This window comes from Dasypus novemcinctus, chromosome X (genome assembly GCF_030445035.2).
Source record: "Dasypus novemcinctus isolate mDasNov1 chromosome X, mDasNov1.1.hap2, whole genome shotgun sequence".
Classification (NCBI taxonomy): domain Eukaryota; kingdom Metazoa; phylum Chordata; class Mammalia; order Cingulata; family Dasypodidae; genus Dasypus; species Dasypus novemcinctus.
This window is the reverse complement of record NC_080704.1, coordinates 24,759,956-24,786,098: the sequence shown is the minus strand read 5'-3', so window position 1 is coordinate 24,786,098 and position 26,143 is coordinate 24,759,956. Positions and strand designations below refer to the sequence as shown.

General features: G+C 40.6%; 1 protein-coding gene across 2 annotated transcripts in view; it reads right to left on the bottom strand.

Annotated features, from left to right (window-relative positions):
- Positions 1–959: 959 nt before the first annotated feature.
- The window catches only part of SMS (spermine synthase), a 48,835-nt gene continuing 23,651 nt past the window's right edge, over positions 960–26,143 (bottom strand). Inside the window, exons 5-11 of one of the 2 annotated variants that reach the window (XM_071213116.1) lie at positions 19,871–20,046; positions 18,993–19,147; positions 18,382–18,471; positions 13,400–13,514; positions 12,487–12,566; positions 2,994–3,109; positions 960–1,464 (exon numbers count right to left, since the gene is read on the bottom strand). In XM_071213116.1, coding sequence (XP_071069217.1) covers positions 1,425–1,464; positions 2,994–3,109; positions 12,487–12,566; positions 13,400–13,514; positions 18,382–18,471; positions 18,993–19,147; positions 19,871–20,046 — 772 coding nt within the window. In that variant the 3' untranslated portion in view covers positions 960–1,424. The remainder of the gene's footprint in view (positions 1,465–2,993; positions 3,110–12,486; positions 12,567–13,399; positions 13,515–18,381; positions 18,472–18,992; positions 19,148–19,870; positions 20,047–26,143) is intronic. The other variant, XM_071213117.1, reaches the window with a different exon arrangement.

The window sequence follows — 26,143 nt, the reverse complement described above, 5'->3', positions numbered from 1 at the left end:
CGTTAACCCAAAACAGTGTTCTAACACTCGAGTGTGGTTATTTCAAATCTTAGACACGATACAGATCCTCCATAAAAGAATTCATTACGTCTGCCAATGCAGGTTTTAACCCACATGCATGAGAAAATTATGTGTTAAAGTCTATGAGTTCCAATGTAAGGACTAACTCCTTTTCTGTTATTAATAGACCCATCCAAAAGCGGAAGGGCGGGGGAAGGGGAGTAGGCACGCTTACTGTTAATGTGCATGTGTTACATACTGTGAATCTGCCTTGCCTGGGGAGGAAAAAATGCTCTGTGTTGACAGATTCTAGGCAAGACTGGAGGCTGGATGTTTCAGTTTTAATGCTTTCGCTAATGCAAATTCACCATAAATTCATTCATTCTACTGAGAAAGTACAAACCTTTTGTGAAAACAATAGAATAACCCAGTGATATCTAAGAATCAAGTCAAAAACAACCTCACTTTTTGATGTGGACTGTTACTCACAAGTAAACACCAAGTTGTTAGTTACAAGTACTTCCTTAGGAGAGCTTAAGTCACTCTAGTTGCCGAAGTTTCTCCACAAACTCTCTGCACGTTCACAAATCTCAAAAAGTTTCATAGCAGCTATCCAAAATGATCTTTATTTCCACATCTAATACACTGGTAAGAGTGGGAATAGAAATACACTTTTGACTTTCACCTTTAGAGGAAGGCAAATTCTTTTACTATCCCCAGGTCTATTTTATAATGAAGAACTGGTGAATGTAATAGGTTGTATATCATTTACTGTGGTGGTAAATGAAGTCATTACTTCTGTTGAAAAAAGACCCCAAGGCCATCCTATTATAGAGAGAGAAAATGACACGGAGTGATAGAAAAAAAAAAGGACCAGGAGATGACTTTGTTCTATGACATCAGAGGTGAGAAAGAGGGGACTGGGCTGAAATAAAACAACAGAATGCATGAAATTTCTCTTTTGTAATTTTAATGGAAGCAATGCTATTCATTTTTTTAACTCTTATAAGCACCAAATTTCAATATCTAAGTCAACTTTTTGACAAGAAACACTATCAAGAACTTCCCTCAAGAACAAAACAATGATTTCATTCTTTCTAACATCCAAATTGAAGGCTTACCGAAACCAAAGCAAAAGAGCCCACACAGAAATAAAAAGTAACAAAAATCACATTCTAGGGGTTCAGTGCATTGAGCAGCCTTCACTGGGCTGCCTAATCATCCTTTAGCTGACTTTCAAAAAATAACACCCTAGTTCATCAAAATATACATTTTCCATTTGCTTTTTTTAAATTAAAAATAATAATTAAAAAAAAACTTTAAAGGAATTCACAATCAATTGCCTGACTTGTTTCGGTGTCATCTACAGCATATAAAGGTCAGGATGGCTATTTGGGGAACTCATGACTAGGTGATCTTAATCTTCAAGGCTTAGCTGTCTTCCAAACAGTGTAAAATACCCACCTGGAAAGGAAGTCAAGGAATAAGAGCAGGCAATTCAAGGATGCGCACCTATAACTTACAATTCGTTTTCTCGCCTACTAATTGGAAAACCAGTGAGAACTTTCATGGCTCACAGTACCGTGGTCATGAGAAGACAGACCTTTTAAACCAAGCTGCTTTGCAGTCTGGGCCACCCACCACCTGTGATGTCTGAACGGGGAACAGACGGGCAAAGGGCTAAAGGAAAGCAGCTATTGTATTAGGTAACTTCTCCAAAGTTTTGGGGAATTGGTACAAGGAGGGAGAGGGAGGGAAAGACAAAGATAGGGAGGAGGCAAGAGATGAGCTGAGGGAAGATAGGAGGGCGGGAGGAAGGAAGGAAAGGAAGGGGGCGTGGGAGAAGGACAAGGGGAGAGAAAAAAAGGGGGGGAGAGAGAAAATTAGAGGGAGGAAGTTTTTTTTCCTCGAACGGCATCAAAAGATTTCTAAAATCTCTAAATATATCCACACAGACCCGATTATAAAAAAATGCTCCAAAGGGAAGCCTGATGAAGGCGAGTGGTTGGTGGGGGAGAGGTGTCAAAGCTTTCCAGAGGCTAGAGAAGACCCCGGAAGACCACCAAGCGCAGAGCACTCCCCTCCTCATAGAGGAGCCCCCAGCCGTGCCTGATGACCTGGTTGGTTGCGGTGTCTCAGCAGGTGCTGTGCCACCTGGGACCCTGGCTCTGTCCACACCTGCTCCAGGCTAAGGGAATGGTGGCCGCCCAGCAGCAGACACAGCATCTCCTCCCCTGACAGCAAGGAAAACTGTCCTCCCAGGAACTGCACTCGGCCACCGCTTGGGTGGGGGGGCAGACAAGACCGTATTACTGTCTACGTATTACTCGCTGCACTTCAGAAGGAAACGGTCACATTTCAGCTTTTCTCTGAGCCCTTTTGATTTTCAGGACTATCTTTCCTAAGTGCAACTAATGGAGAACACAGCTGTCAACTGGGAGGATCCCTGGCACGATTTTTAGATCTTGGTTTCTGCCGTACATATCAGCATGGAGTGAAGTGTAGAAAAATCACACGAAAGGAGGGTAATTTTCATCCTACATGACAATGAGTGTCCTTATACTTTCGACCTGCTACGAGCTGGGCAGGGTCTGGCCCCAGGGCTGCTCAAGCTTTCAAGGCCCACAACCAGGCCCTGGAGGGCTTGTGAAAACGCAGACTGCTGAGCACCACACGTCCGCAGCAGATCCCAGGTGAGGCCACTGTTCTGGGGTCTCCCTCTGAGAACCACTGCTTTGCCCCATCACCTGGGAAGCTGTGGAAGTACCTGATGGCAAGCCACACCCCAAAACTCTCAGAGAGCGGGACCCAGGAATCAGTCTTCTGTACAGCTCCCAGGGGATTCCACTGTGCAACCAAGTGTGAGAACCAGGGCTTTTATACAGCACAGAATTAATTCATTCCATTTAGGGTTGAAATTTAAAACGTTAAATCAGTTTAGGATTTACTTGGGTGTTCAGATCTGACAACACAATGCCACGCTCAAAGGATACAACTCCAAGTAGGAAGGGACACAGACGATCTCCTTCGAGAATTCCACGGGACAATACAGGCGCCCAAGCTGTTCTTCATAGAGCGACAGGGCTTCCGTCAAATTGACACAGTTCCCCTAAATCAAAGAAAAGCAAACAATGGAATTCTTGAGTCCTACTCATGTCACTCTCATTTGAAGGTCTCTATTAAAAGGAGAACAATTCTAGCTGTAGATAAAAGTTGATCTTGGAAAATGAGATAAGACTTCTGTACTTTCACAAATAGCATTAATTCTATTTATAGGCTCATTAGCTCATTATCCCTCCACCTCATTTACCAAGCCCTATCAAAATTAGAGTATGAGGCAACAGAAAGCTGTCAGACCAATTTCTCATTAGTGACACAGTCATTGTGTCAGCGCCACACTAATTACCATACGATTCATATGCATAACCTATTCAAAATAAATTTTCCCAATAATGGTCATTATTGTATTGAGAACGAAATATTGAAAAGGATAATGTTCTTGATTTCCAAAAAGGTTTAAACTACAATCCCCCTTAAGAGTCTAAAAGGTGGATACATAATTTTATTCACACACCATGAGTCCCTCAAATCTGTGGTTGATTTTAAGGAGTTCAGAGAACAAAAGTTTATTCGGGACATAAATGCTAAGAATATTCCCCAGTTCTACTCCTTACCAAAAACTTTCTTTTGATTTCATTGTGCTAACTTTTCAGTAGATTTGAAATTTCTCTTCAGTCAAAAAAAATTCACCCCGCAAAAATGCTGTGTTTTCCCTAGCCTAACAGTCTTAAGCCCACGCCATTATATGATAAGCAGCATGCCACCAGAAGAAGAAATAAATGCTACTCATGCTAAAAAAGGAGATGAAAGACCCTAATCATGTTCACACACCTTTTCCTGTTTTTCTTCAAATAAGTGGTAATCACTCACCCCCCACAAAAAAAAAAAACACTGAAGTCAGTGTGTCCCAAGAAATGCTAGTACCACTAATGTTGTCGACAGTGTTCAATGTGCAAAGTAAGTGCTGGCAAACTATTCCCATTGCCCTTTCTCCTTTCTTGCCACCACTTTTTCAGCCCCACCCCTAGCAGTTAGAGGTGGTTAATGAGATATGGTAGAACTCTATTGGGGGCTGCCGGGAAAGCTATTGATTCTGAACAATCAGGTGTAAAGAGTATGACCCCAGCCTTTCAATTTTCTTCTGGCTTATAACCTGGACATAACATGTGGATCTGCAGCAACCATTCTGTGACCAAGAGGGAAAGAATCAGAAATGCTGGCCAAGACACAGTAGAGCTGTTGAATCAGTACAGTATCTGTGCAGCTCTAGAACAGAGCTTCTCTATCTTTAATGTGCATTGTGAACCACAAGGGATCTTTTTGAAATGCAGATTTTCATTCAACAGGTCTGGAGACAGCTTATTTTATTTTAGCACAACTCCCTCTGCCCAAGAGCTTTTCATAATGGATGTAGAAAACAAGATGGGTATTTAATAGCCCTTATTTCCTTTTAGTCTCTTAAGTCCTCACATTTGGCAGATTACTGAAGAGATATTCTGATTCCATTTCTTCATAAGAACTTCACTATTTGCTTCAAAATAACCAGCCCAAAGAAAGATGAAAATACTTACAAATAAATGCAACCTGTGAGGTAAGCCCTTCCTGAGAATGGCATATTAAAAGTAACCAACCAACCAGCATGGGCAATACGGTAGAAAGAACTATTGCAAGAGCTGGCCTTGGTGATTTTAACTTAGCACACATTCCCTCAGCATGACGTCATCCTTCAGGGCCAGCCTGTTTAGTAACCCGTCATCTAGGGACCTGCAGTGGGATTTGGCCAATGCACCCTTTGACAGCATATAATTTGGTTTCAACATCAAGTTCACCATGAGAGCACATAAACACCACACATGTAATTTAAGGCTCACAAATAGAAAATACTGCTCAGCTGTTTTTAGAACACACAACCACTGGGGAGGCTAGAAAATGGAAAGGCCACCAAGGCATACAGTTCAATGGTTTTCCTTGACATCTTAAAATTGACACAGCACTCTCTTTATAGAGGTATATGGGAGGACCCCCTTACAGAGAATGTGGTAAGGAAACAGGAAATTTTCAATGTGTTCTTTTCCAATATTGTCAAAAAGCAGTTTAAAAAAGAAAAAAAAAGGAAAGCCACAAAGAGAGACCTACCCCAAAAAAGGAACCTGATACATTTCACTTTTCCTGTGTATTTAAATAGCAAATCATTTTTCCTTTTCATCCTTTTTTTTTAAAGCAAGACACATGGAAGATACAGAACAAAAAATTTAATAGCAAAAAAACATTAAGCATCTATTAAAGACGAGAGGAAGGGAATAATGGGGCACAGGGCAGGGGGAACAATTAGGGGTTAAAAGTCAGTGTTCCCAACAGGGACACGAACAGACATCTGCACCCTATGTTCACAACAGCATTGTTCACAATGGCCAAAAGATGGAAACAATCTAAGTATCCATCAACTGATGAATGGATAAACCAAATGTGGAATATACACACAATGGAATACTATGCTGCTCTAAGAAGATATGAAATTGGCACACATAACAACATAGATGAACCTGGAAGACATTACATTGAATGAAAAGCCAGACACAAAAGGACAAATACTGTATGGTCTCACTAATATGAACTTAATATTAAGATTAAGTGCATGGAATTAAAACCTAGACTATAGGTTACTAGGAGATAGGATGAGGGCTGAGAAGGGGCAACAGCTTAAGGTATGTAGAATTTTTAATTGGCTTGACTGTAAAAGTGTGGAAATGGTTAGAGCGTGGATGGTAAAACTTCATAGTGAGTATAACATGGCTGGTTTATAAATGGATTGTGGCTGAAAAGGATGGTCTAGAGATGTAAATGTCAACTGAAAGAAAGCTGGAGAATAATCTAGGGACTGAATAACACAGTGAACCTGGAGGTGGATGAGGCCTGCTGTTGACAATACAAAATTAAGAATGTTCTTCTATGAACTAAACAAATGTACATCAGTATTATAAGGTGGTAAGAATATAGTGGTGCATGGAAAAAATACAATTAATTAACTTATGGATTCTAGTTAAAAGTTTTACCGTAATATTCTGGCATCAATGTCGGAGTAGGTACCACATCAGCGCTAAGGGTCAATAATAGGGGGGTACTGGATTTTTTTCTTTTGGACTAAGGAAAATGTTCAAAGTTTACTGGGGTGATGACTGCACAACTCTGTGGTGAAAGTAAGAGCCACGGAGCGTACACTTGGATAAACTGTACAAGGGACAACACTGTATAACACAGTGAACCATGTGGTGGAAGATGAACAGTGGTAAACAGTACAAATATGAGAGTGCTCTCTCATGGACTATAACAAATGCACGATACTAATACACAGTGTTAATAATAGAGGGAGTATGGAAAACATACACCAAATGTAAGCTATGGACCACAGTTAGTGGTAACAGTCTTATTTTATGTTCTTTCATAATCTGTAACAAATGTTCCACAACAACGTAATGTGTTGGTGGAGGGGTGAGGGATGGGAATTCTGCGTGATTGCTTTATAAGCTCACAACAAGGAAGGGTTCCTTCTGGAAGGCAAGGAGGGATTAGGGAGGTTGTAGACATGTCCACAGGACTGGAAATGTTCCAGTTCCTGGTGGGGAGCACAAGGCGGGAAGGTGGAGCCAGGGCTTCAGTAGTATTTTGCTTCATAAAATCCATATATGTTACATATATATTTTTGTAAACATCAGATAACCTAAGTTTTGGTTTTTGTTTTGTTTTTTTAATGAGGGAAGGATCAGGGAGAGAAGGAAGGGAAATTCAAATACCAGAACCTGCCTCTTAAAGTCTCAGGAAAGCGATTCAAATTCCACCAGCCTGCCAAAACCAACTCAATTCCCACACAGTTCAGGAAGCCTTCCCTAGCCTCAGGGCACACTGACAAGGTTGCCTTGAAGTGGCCACAGTGACACTATGAACTTGTCACTTCTTCGGTGAGAATATTTAGTATTTGTAAATCACCAAGAAACAGGTCAAAAGTTCCCATCCCATCCTTGACCTCACCACAGAGCCAAGCTGCACACTTGGGGAAGGAGGACGGGGTGGGGTGGGGTGGTATCTCCTGAGCACATCGCTTGACAGCTTAAAAAAATATTACTGTGGTAATACCATCGATACATTGCAAGTCAAAATAGCCTGCTTCTTAACTCAACTACTACTTCCTCAAGGGCCTATGCCCCTTAATCCAGAGGAATCTTGCCATGTGACACATTCAACCACCTACTGTACTGCAATATTACAGATATTATACATCTGGGTAGTAGACACATGACGAGATAGCCTGGTGCCTCCAGCTCGAATGAGAACAGCAACAGAAACTAAGATATCTTTTGTGCCATTCTTGGAAACCAGCACAGCCCAGGGCATGAAATACTTATGATTTTAAATAAAAGTAGGTTGGCAAAGGCAAGTTATCAATGCCTATCAATACTTAGGAATGGGCTGCAGTGGTTTCTTAAGCAACATTTCTACTGGTCTCTGGTACTAATATAGCAGCTCCCCATAAAATGCAGTCTACCAGGCAAATATTCAGAACCAACAGCAAAACAAAACAAAACAAAAAACCAGTCCTGCTTTCTTTCTCAATGTACTTGTTGTTTATTATAAACTGACTGAAAAAATATTTGGACTCACTGCAAACCAATCTCTTTTGGTTAAAAAACCCAGAGCCTCAAACTCTTCCCTGACTCAAGGTAGGTAAGATTTCCTTTCCTTTGCAGAAATATAAAAACCAAATTCTCTAGGTAAGCTCTGCTTTGAGAATACCCACTCACAAAAAAACCAACTTACTAGATTTGGGTTGCTTTTATAACAATAAGAAGCTTTCGTTTGAGCAGATTTCATTGCAGGTTTCCTTTAAGGTGCATAAAGGGCCAGAGAGAAAACATTTTAGGCTTGTGAGCCAGAGAGTCTCCACTGCAACTACAGGAATCCCTCAGAAATACTGCAGGTTGAGTTTCAGACCACCGCAATAAAGTACTGCAATAAAGCGAGCTGCATGGAGTTTTTGGTTTCGCGATGCACATAAAAGTTATGTTTATGCTACACTATAGTAATGCTAAGTGTACAATAGCATTATGTCTAATAAAAATGTGCATATCTTAATTAAAATGTGACCCAGAGACACGGAGTAAGCACATGCTATTGGAAAACTGGTGCCATTAGACTTGCTTGATGCAGGGTGCCACAAACCTTCTATTTGTTTAAAAACAAAAACAACGTAGTATCTGCAAAGCACCAAAAAAAAAAAAAAAAACAAGGTGTGCCTATATTCACCTCTGCTGTTGTGGCCACTAGAGAGCAGCCTGAAATGATACATAAATAAATGGGTGTGACTGTGTGCCAATATAACTTCACAAAAACAAGCAGCGGGCCATATTTGGTCTGGAGTTTGTAGACTCCAGCTTTAAAAAGTCCAGAACATATTAAAAAATAGTTTCTACATATCAGGATAAAGAAACCAATAAAATTAAAAATTCTTAACAGTCACTAAGACTGATACACAAATAGAATATGGGAAAAAGGCAAGGAGAGACAAAACAGGACTCACAAAAGAAATTCAAATGGCCAGGAAGTCAGTTCAATTCTCTGTCTCACTATATAAAAGATATAAATCAAAACAAGCAAATCTTACCACCAATCAAGATTTCAGAACCCAGTTAATTTCACTCCCAGATATATAGCCAAAAACATTGCAAACAGGGACTCAAACAGATACTTGTACACCAATGCTCATGGCAGCATTATTTTCAATAAGCAAAGATGAAAACAACCCAAGTGTCCATCAACAGATGAATGAATAAATTAATGTGATCTATCTATCCAAGGGAATACTATTCAGCCATAAAAAAGGAAAGAGGTTATGACAACATGCTACGACTTGGATAAACCTTGAAAACATTATGCTGTGTAATCAGGCAGGCACAAAAGATTACAAATATTGGGAAACGGACTTGGACCAGTGGTTAGGGCGTCCGTCTACCACATGGGAGGTCCGCGGTTCAAACCCCGGGCCTCCTTGACCCATGTGGAGCTGGCCCATGCGCAGCGCTGATGCGCGCAAGGAGTGCCGTGCCACGCAGGGGTGTTCCCCGCGTAGGGGAGCCCCACGCGCAAGGAGTGCACCCGTAAGGAGAGCCGCCCAGCGCGAAAGAAAGAGCAGCCTGCCCAGAAATGGCGCCGCCCACACTTCCCGTGCAGCTGACGACAACAGAAGCGGACAAAGAAACAAGACGCAGCAAATAGACACAGAGAACAGACAACCGGGGGAGGGGGGAATTAAATAAATAAATAAATCTAAAAAAAAAAAAAAAGATTACAAATATTGTATGACTTCACTTATGTGAAATATCTAGAATAAGCAAATTCATAGAGGCAATGTAGATCAGCAATGACCAGGAGCTGGGAAGGGGGGGGGGGGATCTGGAAGCTATTGGTTAATGGACATTGTAAATTTAATTAATGCCACTGGATTACACACATTAAAAAAATGAATAAAATGGTAACTTTTACGGTAGGTATGTTACCAAAAAAATTTTTTAACTGAAAAAGAATAACTCTTTTATTATTAAAATGCAGCATAATTCTTAAAAAGGTGACAAAACAGACCTTCCTGTCTTACAAAAACACACATCAAGAGCCTTAAAACTAGCAGACCCCATAATCCATATTTTGGGTTATTTTCCAAAATGGGTTACTGGGTAAATACCCAACCAATGACACTCAAATGTTTAAGTATACTTGTCTTTAACAGAGTGCTACATATCTAAAACAAGAAACAATTCAGAGGTCTAACAAAAAAAGACTTGTACAAGCAGATAAGGAACTACTGAAAATGCCTGTCATGGGTTGATACATAAAAAAGCAGCACACAAAATAAATGGAAAAAAAAGAGTATGCAAACAGTACAGAAAAGACAATTCCAGATATGCAGAATTTTTAAAAATAATTCTATGCAAAGATCAAGACCAAAAGAAATGGGCCAAAACTGAAGAATGTTTAACGTGAGAAAATGGAAGGAGGTTTTCTGTGGGTTTGTTGTTGTTTACCTTTTTATTACAGTATCTAGGACAGAACACAAAATGGCTCATTTAACCCATTCAAGATTATTTTTGCTTTGTTCTTTGGTAGTTTTTACATTTTATGAAAGAAGATGCATTACATTTACTATTTTTTTAAATTAAGGGAGACAGTGGTAAATTTACAAAAATGTGTGACTACAAACTTTTCCAAAAATTGTACCTTGAGGGGAGAATGAAAGCGGTAAAGGTTATTAAGCATCAACAAGCCGGGTACCTTTACTTATGTTTTTTTCCACTATGATTGCATCCCGCGGTGCGGAATTGCTATCATCCGCCATTTGAAAAGAATTGGGAATGAGGCTCTTGGGAACATTTAAAATAAACTCAATTTCTCAAGGGACAGCCCATGGCTGGTTATCTGCTTTTGTAAATAAAGTTTTACTGGGACAAGGATATGGCCATTCCATTTATGTAGTCTACAGCTGCTTGCCTGCTACAACAGTAGAGGTGAGTAGTTACAACAGAAACGGTATGACCCACAAAGCCGAAGTTATTTCTAGGAAAAGCTGCCCAACGACTGAGCTACTCTTCACCACACCGCTGAGAAGTCTGAAACCACATTTCCCAGCATCCCTTTTCCCAAATGGCTTCTGGGTTAATCTGCTGTAAGAGGCTTTTGCACAGATCTGGGAGGCAGAAAAGAAGCCCGTTACTCCCCACTCAGTTGTGGAGCATCCTGCTGAGCTCTTTGAATGGCCCACTTAAGTCTTGCAGTGATTTCCTGAACATTCAGAACTCACAAAGCTTCTGTGAGAGTTCTGGAGAAATCATGTCAGATCATCAGTGGCTGCCTCCCTGACCTCCATTACCCCAACCCTTTCAAGAATTGCTTATGCCTTTGATTTTCCATATTAAAACTCTCTCCACTTTGACTGTAATTAACACCACTGAATTGTATACCTCAAAGTGTGTAAAAAGGTAAAAATATATGTATCTTCCCACTTAGAATACCTAGAGTAGCTTTCTTGTTTCTGACTGATGGACTCACTAAATAAAGCAAGTGTTTTGAATTCGCTCAGATTTCTGGAAAATGGTGAGTAAAAATCACTTTTTATAACACAAAAAACAATACCACCACCACCACAAAAAAAGAGTGGAGTCTCACCATCATCATCTCTCTCTGAAAAGGGAAGGGACAGATGTCCCACCCTGGAGAACGGAGACCTCAGTCTGCAAAGGGCACCCTGCTCCTCCTGCACACAACAGTTTGTGGTCACCGGAGTGGCACACTCCTCCTGCCCCCAAGCCTGACCCTATCTTCTTGAAATGCCCGTCTCTTGGGCCCAGTGCACCTTCAGGATTCAGTTCGCGTCCCTCCTCTGGGTGGTCCCTTCGCCCTACCCCCAGTTTGGCCTGCCAAATCCTTTTATGACACTTGGTTAATACGGATCCTTCTGTGCTCACTGAACTTGACAGCTGTCTGTTCCCCTCTAGTTTCGCCAGGTGCGGGGTCCAGGATTAATCATTGCATGCCTGCGTGTCTTACATGGAGAGAAGAGGACAAAAACCGATTAGGCTGGAACCTGATTCAAGATCTCTCAAAGGTGCTAAGCTCTTGTGAGCATGTATTAATCTCAGGTCTCAAAATATCCAGGATAGGGTCTGTTTACTAATGCTTCCTCAGCTCAGGGGAACAGAGTTAAGACTCCTATCTGCTCTTGACATTTAAATGTACTAAAGCTTTATTTTAAAGGGCAGGGGGAGGGGAAAATTACAGGGACAGGGTACAATACTCCCCAAGTAGTGCTGACATTTTGCTTCTCAATCAGGGGTTTTTTGAACTCAGTGAAGAGACTGGATTGCGGAGAGGCTAGATTATCATTCAGCTGCTCTTGCTGTCATTCCCAGGATTTTGTTAAGGATTTTAATACTAAATATATATTTTCTCAAATACCAAGAAATAGAACCTTCAAACTTTCTTTTAAAATTAAGAATCTCCTAGAAACTGAGAACACTGCAATATGTCTCCATCTGGAGGCAGGAGCCACCGCCAGAGCCCAGGCTATCAACAGGCTTTTAAAGAAATCTCCTAGAGAACAAAAAAGCAATCGTGCAGTCTGTGTCTCCATCTGGTGGCAGCAGCTCATACTACAGCCAAAGTTGATCAGGACCATCGATGGTACTGGACACCAAAGACCTCATTAGTTCCCCATGAATGACAGATCAGCTATTTACAAACTTAGTGCTTCAAAGACCATAATTCGATTAGGCTATTCTATCCCTAACAGAAATAAGTTTCAAGAATATACATTCAAATTTCAAAATACAAAATTCTCATTGAGAATTTTTTAGGGAAAAACAAACTTCAAGTTAAGTAGCCTACCTGTGTAAAATATTTCCCATCCTGTTTCAAAACTTTCATTGAAAGGTCAAGAATCAGTCTGAGAAACTCCCATGTGGAATCTAGATGTCAAAAAAGGAAGTTTAGGTTTTATAAACAGGGGCTTGCCCATATCAAAGACTATACCTAAAGGCAAACATTCACATAAATTAAAAACAAAAACAAAAACAAAAAAACAGAAAGAAAATAGCCATGAGCTCAAGACCCTATTTCGAAAACATGTTCATAAATGGTATCTTAATGTCAAGTATCATTAGAGGGTGTCATGTGTGCACATACAATCAAGGTCAATACCCAATGTATATTTATTAAGTACTCTCTGGCAGCAATACTCTACCACCACAAATAAAGATTCGACACTATGACAGTGGCTGAAATCTGAAAGAAAGCTGCTTGAAGGGGGGAAGCAGCACAGCCCAAGAGAAACCTCAAGGGTGATCAGGTTGGGACCAGGTTCTGCAAACTGAGCAGGAAGTTTAGAGAAAAAACATTTAACAAAGAAAATGCAAACCAGAAGCAATTTCAAGTGTGTAGTTTTGGAAGAATTGTCTCCCTTGTTGCTAAGAACGGTCACTGTAGTTTGTTCCAGTACAGGTTAAAAATCAAATAATTTAAATGAATTATCGAAAGATCTAATGTTTCAATGATGTGATTACAAGTCATTTTACTTAATGTTTGTTTCAAATGATTGAGTTATTTTGCTCATCTAGCAGTGGAATGGGAATTAAAGCCAGATGCAAATCCAATAATTTTCCATCAATTTAACTTTTAAAATGAGGGAGGTTAACTAGACAATCTCTTAAGATCCTTTCACCCTCACACTGTGCCTTGCAAGAGAAGCATTTCCATAAACAATATCTTGGTTTTAAAAAACACACACACACACACAATCTACCTTCTTCTGGAGACGTGGAGATTGGAACAGCTGTCAAATCATTAATCACATAATCAAACTTCCTCCCTTCTTTGGCGTACTTCTTCAGTACTGGAATGCAGTCTTCTATTAGAACCTTCCAGAGAGAAAAGAAATATATGAGTGATACAACACTTGTACAGGTAGGGAAAAAATGCAAGCTGGAACTTAGGTCCACAGCATCTACCCCACAAACAAAAAATGCTTCCATCCGTTTCTCCAACAGGTAAAATTAAGTGCTCACTACAAGCTTTACACACTTTCTCATTTAAATCTAAACAACAACCCTATACAGGCCCTAGTATTCTCCCCAGTTTATAAATAGGGAAACAAACTTGAAGTTACGTAGGGTGCCCAAATTTCTCCAATAAAAATAGAGAGCCAGGAAAACACCTTGGTCTGCCTGAAAGAGAAGGTCACACTTTTAACTCGAATACTGCCTTTCCTACTACTATCTGTATTTTCTTCTACTTTTAACTTTTCTTTTACACTAAGCACCGAATGACTTGTCTATTGATTTATTTTACCTCCAACTATTAACTTTTGGTTTCCCCCCTTTTTTCCCCTAACACTTCAAGTACTGCTGGGTAATAATCCCATGGAAATAACAGCTCCCACAATCAGAGTCATTACCAACGAGTGGAATACAGAGTTAGGAGCTGGGATCCTAGACGGTATCTAATACAGAAAACAGAGGAAGTAAGTTTGGTGTCTGACTTACCACTGAAGTATTGAAGCTACATACTAGGAACACATCTGGCTCTAGAATGTCTACCCTGATGTAGACAGGAGCTCTTTTCCCCATCTTTAATTTTTCTAATTACAAAAAGTCAGAAATCAAAAGTTTGCCATAATTCCTTAAAATAACCTATTTGAGATTTTTTTCCATACGAGTATTCTTACATGAATCATTTTTTTAAAGAAACTGGATTTTTCAAAACTTGTTTTGTAATCCTACAAACCCCACTGTGCAAAGATAATGAAGCATCTACACCCCAGCTGCCTCATTTTATAAACACTCACTACCACACCTAAATGTGGTCACACATATCACACCTAACATGTCTCCAGGTAATGATAATATATATTTAAAATGATCCCTGATGCAGGAACATGAAAATTTATTGAACCATTCCACTGAAAACGTTCTATCTAGTTCATCTTCAAGCCTGGGTCTTTCTGGATAATAATAAACCTTCTGGTCTGGATGCCTTATGCCTACAGGCTGGGCTCAGCAGGCTAACAAGGCAAAAGGTGTGTATATTTTAGGTTTTCATTTTTATAGCAATTCACACTCCCACCAGCAATAAATGTAACATGCCTGTTTCCATTTTCCCCAGCACTGGTTACTGTCCCTCCTCTTCTATTTTGCCACGTATGCAGTTGGTATCGTTTTCACATGCACTTCCTAGGCCACCAACAGGGATGAGCATCTTGTTATATGTTTACAGGTTATGTGACTTTTCTGAGAATCACCTGTTCATATCCTTTACACCTATTTTGAACAGTTTAAGTAACTTTTTTTTAAATTGCAGGGGGATCTTTTTATTATTCAAGGGAGAAATGCTCTGTCATGTTTGCGAACGGTTATTTTTTTCCTAGTCTGTCTTTTGACTTTGTTTATGGAACCATGCTGTCATTTCAATTTCTGAGTTTGTCTTTAAAAGGTCTCCCTAACTCCAAGATTAAATACTCCAAATTTTTTCCTAAATGTGTTAGTTTTTAGATCTAAAGCTTTAAGCAATCTGAAGTCTAATTTTTCTACATTGTGAATCAGGGACAACCTTTTCTCACCTAGAGGAACAAGCCTGTGGACAACCTCCTTTGGCCAAGTGAGCTAAGGCCGTATTACTAGCAGACAGTCCCTACATACTGAGAAGTGCTGCTCAAATCCCTGCGATGTTCCTCTAATTTATTTGTCTATTCCTGTCCAACACCATGCATACTACTTGATTACTGTGCTTTCATGTAAATTAAATTAAAAACCAAAAGGAAACAATCTCCTTCACTGTGATTATTTGCCAACATTTTCTTGCTATTCTACTTGTATTTCCAAGTGAACTTTAAAAATCATGTGGTCTAATTCTAAAAAAAAACCCTTGGGTATTCCGATTGGTTTACTTATAATTACGAAGAAGTATATATTGTTCTGCTTTGCCCATCCAAGAAATACAGCATGTGTCTTCACATGTTCACGCCTTATTTAATGTCTTTCAGTAAGATCTTAATATAATTCCCGTCAGTTTCCAAATACCATTCTCTTTAAATTTATTCCTAGGTATTTAACAGTTTGTAACTCTCTTGAATGGGATCTCTGTGCCCCCATTTCAACTCACTAGCACTAGCATAGCATGGAGAAAATTTTATTGCCTTTATCCAATCACTTTATCCAGTCCTCGTGAATTTAACTAATTTTCTAGATGAGTTTCCTAAGCTTTCTAAGCAAACGTTCATTTTATCTGCAAATGATTTGATTCTTTCTGTATTTATACTCTTTTTGTCTTCCTGCCTTAATGCATTAGCTAATGTCTCATCTTCTTCCTACATTTAGTGGACATGACTTTTGTAATTTGCCACTTCATATGACATTACCATTAAATTTCTGATAGTTCCTACTTTATTCAGGTCCTTTCCCTCTATTGCTATTTTATTTTCCCTAAAGAGCTTTTATTAAGAATGAATGCTAAATAGTCAAGTGCTTTATCATCTGTTAATATATTATTTTCTCCTTTATTTGTAAATGAGGTACATTAACAGATCTATCTTGGGAAGCAGACTTGACCCAATGGATAGGGCGTTCGCCTACCACATGGGAGGTCCACAGTTCAAACCCCGGGCCTCCTTGACCCATGTGGAGCTGGCCCATGCACAGTGCTGATGCGTGCAAGGAGTGCCGTGTCATGCAGGGGTGTCCCCACGTAGGGGAGCCCCACATGCAAGGAGTGCGCCCCATAAGGAGAGCCACCCAGCGTGAAAGAAAGTGCAGCCTGCCCAGGAATGGCGCCGCACACACGGAGAGCTGACACAGCAAGATAACGCAACAAAAAGAAACACAGATTCCCGTGTTGCTGAAGGGGATAGAAGTGGTCACAGAAGAACACACAGCGAATGGACACAGAGAGCAGACAATGGGGGATGGGGGGAAGGGGAGAGAAATTTTTTAAAAATAAAAATTAAAACAGGTATCTTAAGGTTCTTATCCTTATATTTGTGAACCAAATACTACTTGGGTATAATGAATAATTATTATTTAAATGGCTAGAATTCACTACAATTTAAATTCTACACATACATAAAATCAACCTTTAGTTTTATTTTTGTGCTACCTTAATAGTTTTTACTTTTCTATCTTAAAAGGAACTGGGAAACTGGATCCTTTCCTCTTTTCTAAAACATGTTAAAGTAAGTAATAATCTGTTTTTCAAATGGTAAACAGTGGTAAAGACCTGGTGTCTTTTTAATGCAGCATTTTAAAGGCCAAGGGCTTGCTTGCCACCAGGAGAAGGCAGCAGTTCTCAGGGTTCTCTCCTCTAGCCCCACGATGAGGAACCCATACCTGACCCCCACGCCCCACCCTGAAGAGCTCCAGAATGAATTTCCCAGGCTCCCCATAGTGGTTCTGCTACTCCAGAGAGAAGGCGGATGCACTCTGACACCAAACATGCTCAAAAGCCTGGTTTTAAACACTCTCCCGCTTTCCTAACCATCAAGACAGCCTAGGTCACAATCCACCGTTAGTGAGGGGCATCTAGATCAGTTGTCAGGTCAAGAGCTTGGTTTCCCACATTAGAAATCTTCCCACACATATTCAGTTTTGAATTGCAATAGTTAACAACTCCAACTCTACTGCTGCTGTGTTTGCATTTCTTTTTTCTTAATTCATTTAAAGAAGCAAAAATAAGGAAGCAAAAGGCTGAACCCTTCCTCCGAAGTGACCCTATATATATATATAACCTTGAATAAATTTCCTTTAAACTGTCTAAGCTGAATTTGTCTTCATCCTAAAACAGAAATAATACCTATAAGTATTATTTACTTACAGGCCCTGTAAGGCCTGGGGAGAGAAGATTAAAAGTAAAGCACCTTAGGCAGAGGGTCTGGCCCATTCTTTGCAAAGGGTGGTAACTCTTAGCTCATTATGGAGCAAATCTCTGTCTGCTCTGAAAACCTATTATTCTCTACCCACCCCACTTCTTAAATTTTAAAACAGTTTTTGTATCTTTCCCTTTTGCTCACAAAACAATCACAACTGCATTTTAATGTGGATGCAATTCCTCTCTCAACTGAAAAAAATTCATGTGCACATACCATGAAACCAAATTTGGATGTACACACATTTGGGAAGATTCCGTGAGGAGGGAGAAATTTAAAGACTTTACATATCAACAAATTAAAGCACTCATGTAAAATGTTTATAAATCTGGAGGCATACATTTAAGGCTAAATATACATTTGCTTGGATATTTTGCCCTGACAAGTACTGCGGGCATGGGTACCAAACACAGGCGTCCTCAAAAGGCAATATTTAATGTACCCTATATAATCGTAATAATTGATCACCATGCAAGCACAATAAATTTAAAAAAACTAATTTGCTCATCAAATTAGGTCCTACTTCGGATGATTTAATCACCCACACCGACTAATTAAATACCCAAATTCCTACGGAAAGATGCAGATTCAAAGAGATTATTCAGAGTACAGACTCAAAAGTTGGGGTTGGCCAGGTTGCAAAAAGGTACATGACATCTTTTACATATTACATAATATCACTGAATTCAACCTGGAATTGGCGGCTTCCTTTTTATTAAACGGACACACACACTTCATAAAAATACACACACAACCCATATAAAAAAATACTCTATTATCTTAACCATGTATACTTAAAGCATTTAAGAGGGCACAACTCTGATCATAAATTTATTATCAGTCAACTTAATGTTAGCTGGAAACATAATTACCTGATAGCATTCTCCTTTAAGATTGTCTAAGACGTCACCACAAGTTTTTCGCATATATTTCTTACACCCATCAATCACCATTTGGTCAATGTCCGAATAAAGTTAAGGAGAAATTTCCCCTGAATTTGGATGTATCAAGAAATTCTGAAAGAGTAATCACTTGAAAGAACAAGTTCAGACCAACATAAAGGTTTTTTTAGCACTAATTTGGACATCACAAGTTTTTAAAAAATTGATTAGTCACCATCTTCCTGGAAGTTGAATTAGATGCTGCCTTTAATTTTCCACCAAGAACACTAAAAAAAAAAAAAAAGGAGCTGAATTTTCATTTCTCCTCAAGAAAAGACATAGGGAGGCCATTTCAGCAACTGCTGAGTAGCAGACACAGTACCAAGGTCCCTTAAGCCTCAACTAGATTATCTCTGCTTCTTTTACTGGTAGCCACATAAAAGGCTACTGCTACTGGCACCAAGTTGAAATGGCTGTTCAAGGCAGTCTTTGTAACACGTCTGCCTTGAAGTTATAGTAACATTAACTGAAGTCTTAAGACAGAAAAGGAGGAAAGATAAGAGAAGCCCATTGAACTTGATTTCTTACACAACAAAGGATATCTCTACCATAGTGACCATCTTTGGTTTCAGTTTGACTATCTCACATAAGATGCCCCCATCTCCACCTCCCAGAATCAGTACATCTTTGCCAGTATAATCTTCTTTTCCACTGCCCATGATGGCCTGGGTATATGCCAAATCACTCTCTGCCAAATCTAGAAAGGAGAAACATTGACAACGGTGAACCTATCAAAACCACAGAACACCTGACCATACACCACAAGGGCTGAAATCTAGTCCCAAATTTTAAATTTCCATTTTCAATCTTTAAAAATCATCCAAAATGCACAAGGTGGGCAGGGGATACATCAGGTCTTTTCATTACCTTGCTCATCTGACACCCAATATAAATGGACATTTCTCAGTGGGAAGAAAACTCTATTTAAGAACGTTCTGATATGTCAAGTAATTAAAAGCAATTACATCTATACAGATAAAATAATAAGACATCTGGAAGTTGCTTCAAAACATCAGAGGAGAAAGTGAACTGGGGATTTGGGTGAAACAAGACTGGTCAAGAGTTGGCAATTGTTAATGCTTCATGGTGAGTATGTGTGGATTCGTTATGCTATTTTGTCTGTCTACTCTTGAAATTTTCCGCAAGAAAAAGATTTTTTTAAAAAGCAATTAAACTTTCTTTTGAAATACAATTCATACATTCATCAGTAAGAAAAAGAAATGTCAAGACAAGGCCCTGATTGACACAAAAGCTCAGACAATCTGCAGGGTTAAAACAATGTGAATGTGCATCTCAAAAAATCAACAGAGCTAAGCATGAGCTTGGATAAACCCACAATGGCAGTTATCTGTCAGGAAAACACCATAACCCAGCACGTTACCACTTCGTTACGTAAGCGGGGCAGGGCTGGAATACTTACTAACATCCCCGCTGAGGATGAGAATATTTCCAAACTGCTTTGAGTGTAGAATTTTAATGTTCTGATAAGGCGAGTCTTCATCATACACCACTTCATCTATGTCATACTCAACCAGGCGCCCATCAGCAGTGGGCCAGTATCTGTCAATGGCCCCTCCTCGAACTATGGGTGGTAATCTGGAAAGAATGTGAAACAGGAATGAGCCTTACCAGAACACTGCCTATGGGGAGGCTGCCTGAAAACCGGATCTAGCAGAAAGAAAAAACAAACAACAAAATAAAACTGGATCTAGGGTTAAGCGTGCACAAAAGAAAGCCACATAGGTCAGGCAGACTCCTGAATAGTACAAAAGAAAGCTAAAGCCTGGGCTTTTAGTTTTATTATTTTTTTAAATAGCTACCACCAAATGTCAACAACTGTGGTACATAGGTGTCCACTTTTTTAAAAAAAATTAAAATAAAACTTCTGGTGTATGTTTAAATTTTCCCTAAAAAAAAGTTGGAGAAAATGGCCACTGCAGATAACACACTTCATCCCAAATATTTCAGTGGGTATCTCTTTTTTTTTTTTTAAGATTTATTTACCCCCCTCCCCTCCCCAGTTGTCTGTTCTCTATTTGCTGCGTGTTCTTCTTTGTCCACTTCTGTTGTTATCAGCGGCACAGGAATTTGTGTTTCTTTTTGTTGCATCATCCTGTTGTGTCAGCTCTCCGTGTGTGTGGTGCCATTCTTGGGCAGGGTGCACTTTCTTTCACTCTGGGTGGCTCTCCTTACAGAGCGCACTCCTTGTGCATGGGGCTCTCCTATGCAGGGACACCCCTGCGTGGCATGGCACTCCTTGCGCACATCAGCACTGCACATGGGCCAGCTGTACATGGGTCAAGGAGGCCCAGGGTTTGAACCGCGGACCTCCCATGTGGTAGACGGATGCCCTAACCACTGGGCCAAGTCCACTTCCCTCAGTGGGTATCTCTTAAGGTCACCTACATAACCCTTAACCCATTCAAGCAAGTTCATGTGGATGTAATACCATCCTTTAGTATAGAGTCCATATTTATGTGTCCCCAAGTGTCCCATCAATGTCCTTTATAGCTGTTCTGCTTGTGAATAAAGATCATACATGGCTTTTTCTGGTTTTCCTTTTTTTTAGCCTGATTTAATCTTCTGGTATGTTTCATGATATTGGCATCTCTGAAAAAACCCCTCCCTGTGGCATTCTGCAGAAAACCCCTCCCTGTGGGCTTACCAGATTGTCTCTTCATGATTCATCTGGGTTGATATATATTACACAGGCATCACATCAGGGGCACAGGACATGTGTCTGTCCTGTGACTGGTGACGCTAACCTTGGGCTAAGCTTCATCACTTGGTTAGAGCCAAAGCTACCAGATCTCTCCATTTGTAAAAGTACTTTTTTCCCTTTGAAATTATGAAGGAGACCATGGTGAAGGTTCTGATCCCCCCCAAACCTTCACCAAGGGCCTTGGCATCCACTGAAGATTCTTGTCTGAACCGTTTATTACTATAGTGCTTGCAAATGATTTTCTAATTCTATCCTTTTGTAAAGATTCAGTATTTTTGATAGGGTAAATTTACCAGAAACTACCAGCAGAGGACACTAAATGCTGGGTGGAATCAGACCTGGAAAAGGGGCTTGACAAATAGAAGCCTCAAAAATGCCAGGATCGGTGACCTCTGACTTTACTCTGTTAGAGTCTCTTTCCACTGCCGACTCAAGTGCTTCCAAGAGTACAGTCTGAAGCAGTAGTAGATCTCAAGACTTTCCCTGAGGAATTGCTGTACATCTCTAAAGAGCACTGAGATTTACAGAGCAAATTCCCATGGACTCTCATTTAATCCTAACAACTCTCAAATGAACTGTTTCTTCATCTTTCACATGAACAAATGTTAGCTAGACCAGAGGTTCTCCTGGTAAAATCTGGCACCCCCATCAAGATAACCCCCAGAGACCAAGCCACCAGGACGTGGAGGAAGCCTCTTCCACCCCTGGCTGAAGGTGATGGGTGGGGTACAGAGGGAGGTGGGGAGAGTTAGTCACAGGTGGAACTGGGCGGCACTGGCCAAGGACAAAGACACCAAGCTGCCTGCTTTCAGGAGAGGAAGTCCACCCTCTGGCTGACAGCCAGCCAGCCACACACAAGTGCTGAACTAGGCACAAGCCCACTGGAAATAAACGATGTCTATTCTCAATCGTGTCAGTAGTGCCTGGGCTATGCTGATGAACTCTTCTCCACTGCAAAACAGTTTTAAAGACTCGCAAAGAACAAGGATCTCAAACAGGCCATGGAAGCCGTAACTTTGACTCATCTTAGCATAAAGTTCGATTTATAGAATTCTTCTTTCAACCTTTGCCAATGAAAATCTAAACTGGATTAGAAAGAGAGAGTCAGATAGACTATGTCCCGGAGCCTCAGGTACACTGTATAAATTGCAAGATTTTTTTAAAAATGAAACTTAACTGAAGTGAACTTGTTTATCTTTTTCATTTTTCCCCTCCCCACCCCTTGCCCTGTTTTTTTTTCCTTTGCTGTGTCCATTCACTGTGTGATCTTCTGTATCTATTTCTTCTTTTTTTTTTTTTGTCTTCTCATCTTTCTCCTCTAGGATTACTGGGATTTGATCCTGGGGACCTCTGATATAGATAGAGGCTCCCTGTCAATTGCACCGCCTCAGTTCCTGGTCTCTGCTGCGCTTCACCTTGACTCTCCCCTTCATCTCTCTTTTGCTGCATCATCATATTGCTGCGTGACTCACTTGCACGGGGCACTGGCTCAAGATGCGAGCACTTGCATGGGCATGCTTTCTCTTCTTTTTCACCAGGAAGTCCCAGGGATCAAACCTAGGTCTTACCATAAACTTGCGCCACATCCACTTCCCTTCTTTTTCTTTTGAAAATAGAATATAAAAATTTTCCCAATTAACATGATGGCTTCTTAACTGAAACCTCAGATTTAGTTCATCGGCTAAAATGGAATATAGTTTCAGATAATGCTCCTGATACCAAACAAAAGTGGGGTTCCTTCCTTCCAATGCATCTTTACTGAAAGCCAATTCCTGGGACATCAGGGTTTCAAAGAAAGAAAGAGTATTACTGGTTGCACAAGCAATGGAGCACTGTGGTCTCATGACCCAAAACTGCCTTTCTGAGCTACAGAAATTCCAGTATTTTATAACAGGTGGGGGTGCCAATGAATAACTGGGGTGGAGCTGAGCACAGGTTCCTTCATTAACAAACATTAAGGAGATGAACAGGATGGACGGGTGTGGGTTAGCAAACCAGGATCAGCCCCAGCCATCTGGGATAGGGTAGACAGAACAAAGGTCAGTTACAAGGGCATTAAACAGAGGTGGGTGGCGGGTTTACCACCTCAAAAGTGAGCATACACAAGGGTGAGGTTAAGTCTAGAGCAGGGGGTTCTTAACCAGGGGTCCAGGAGCTTGAATTGAAATTCAAAAAAACATTCTTGTGGGGTCGTGTTGGTGCGGGTGTGCTATATTTATTAAATAATACACAGTGTAGTGTGGATTTAGTAAGGAGTCCATGGAACAAAAACGATTAAGAACCCTGCTCTAGGGTAATCATAAAGAGGGGTGGGGCTACTCTAGCCCGCTTCAGTAATTTCCAGGATTAACCTTTAGCTATTTTATGATACAAAGGCATCTATATAATTATTTAGTAATCATAATTATGTGTTAATCCTTAACCCTTGGTTACGCTACCAGGTTACTTGTTAATGATTTAATCTCAAATAATGTCTTTTCCCAGACAGAAAAGTACAACCATCCCTGTACTTTTGAGGGCAATAACAAAGACCTTAAAATGAGGAACTTGAAACTTCTCTGCTCCTCCCACCCTTAGTTTATACAAAGATAGTGATAAGGAAATTCTGCTAACAGGGTAAAATAAGAGAGAGAGTTGTGGGTATGTTTTTAAGGAAGCGGAAGGGGGGAGACAGAGCTGAGGACCTTCAGCTGGGTGGAGTGAAAAATCTCAGTGCTCTGACAAATGTCCAAAACATGGGCAAGGCCTACACCATGTCACGTTCTTTTCATTTTTAAGTTTACCTACTCCCCTTTTCCACCCTGCCTGAGATTAAATAATTTCCTCGTTAGCTTCCTTTAGGCTCCAGGACTTCTCAATTTAGCATGCTGAGACATTAAGGACTGATACATCCTAGCTCTTTCCCTCTTCTGAAAAGTACCATTATGTCGAGAAAACTGTATTTTGGTGGCTTCCATCAATGACAGAGAGACCTCGATAAGTTCTTCTATGTCTCTGCATATAGGCAACTGCCTCCATAAGCAGGGACAGGTCCCCTACACTGCCAGGCCTGAGGAGGAGCTCCCAGGCAGGATAATGGCAAATTGCTGAGGCTGACACGCTGCACCGACCAGACCCTATCCTTTCCAACAAATGCCAAAATGGTTAATTCTGTCGACATTCTTTTCAAGTTTGATACCACTGGCAAATACTGTCCAAGAGAACTTTCTTCCGTGATGGAAATGTTTTCTATCTGTGCTGTCCAATATGGCAGACACTAACCACTACCTACTGACAGTAGGCTAGTGTCAGGGAGGAACTCAATTGTCTATTTGCGTTAATTTAAATTTAAATAGGAACTTAGAGGTCCTGCTACTAGTCCCGGGAAGCTTTAAAAAGTTCAATTTCTTTCATTACCATCTGAATAACCTGAGGCAACTCAAGGAGAGTGGCCTCTGAATTCTTAGTACCCAGGAAGGCTTGCTTTCTGGAAGGTTTTGAGGCAAATCTCTATGGCTCCCTCTAGTCAGATGTCTCTTAAAATTGCTTAACTGCACTCTCCCAAAGAGCCACCAGCCATAGCTCTTCAGAGTGGCAGTCTGGGGCCCTTCATCTGACCCCAAACCACTTCTGCAGCCCAGTTCCATCCCCTGCTAGACACCTGTAATTTCTTCAGCCAAAGGCACCCCCGAACACCCTCAACTCAACTCACTCAACTCACTCTACTTTATCTTTCTGGGAAAACTTCCTTTAACAACCTCACCCAGCCAAGGCACTGGAGGACCCTACTCTTTTACCTACACATAACCATTTACTCAGGAACCATTTAGTGCCAAGTGGGATGCCAGGTCCTCTGTCAGAATTCCAAACTTGTGATCAACTGTCTCCCTAAGCTTTGAGAGGCCCCAGTTAACCAATAATGACACCTAAAAGGCCCACTGACCCAGGCAGGGTGGCCCCCCCAGCCTGTCCTCATCTCCTAACACACAGAAGTCTTCCCTACCAGAGAAGGCCCATAAATGTGCGGCTGGCCATTTGCTCCCCCCGCCTCCCCCGCTGAACTGGAGGGGACTTGGGTTCCTTTGGTTCGATTCCTCTCCACCAAGGTACTTACACCCAAATACTGAATTGAGTATCCTGAAAAGAGGATTTTTTAAAAATGTGTGCCTTAACTAAATTTCTGGAATTCTTTTTTAAAGATCATTGAAGCTTTCTATGTGTAAAAACAACAATTTAGGGAAAATACTAAAATTCCTCTGAGGCAGAACAGTCTCCATTATTCTCTAGAAACCTTTACTTATTTTTTCCCTCAAATGCTGAAATTTAAGCTAATCAAATAGCTAAAAGGAAACCATCTGCTTCTCCGACAAGAAGATGTAACGAAAAAGAAAAAAAAAATCCCAAATAAGCACACTTAAAAATATTGAGAAAAACTAACACTTTCTTTGCCTCACCATCTGGGCATCCCTGTCGCTCTCTGCCAGCTCAGAATATCTAGCAATGAAGGAGGCTAGAAAGATTCCAAAGCACCATAGGATGGGCAGGTATCAGTCGTGTTATTTTGGGGGGAGGGGGACATCATGAGACTCAACAAAAGAAGATCTTGAGTGCTAATCTAATTTTTGCCACTCTATTTTCCAATGTGCTAAAGTTCTGTTTTCCTTTAGAGAGAGGAAATCCTCAGAATTTAATCCCACGGGGGGGGGGGGGGGTAAGGGGGATGGGGACGATGACACACAGCAAGGCTTATTTTAGTTGAGATATCATGAAATGCAAATATTCTCAGAGGAAAACATGCTTATGAAGGGATCTAGAAACCTGTTTATGGTCTAACCATGGGTGAAAGGGCAAGGGTCAGGGAGATAAAGGTGTGTAGCCTAGACACTGATGCAAGACAGTAGTTCCTAAACTTGGCTGCATGTAAGACTCTGGGGAGCTTTGTAAACTCCCCAAGGCCAGACACAGCAATGGGGTGAGCCAAGCAACAGTGTT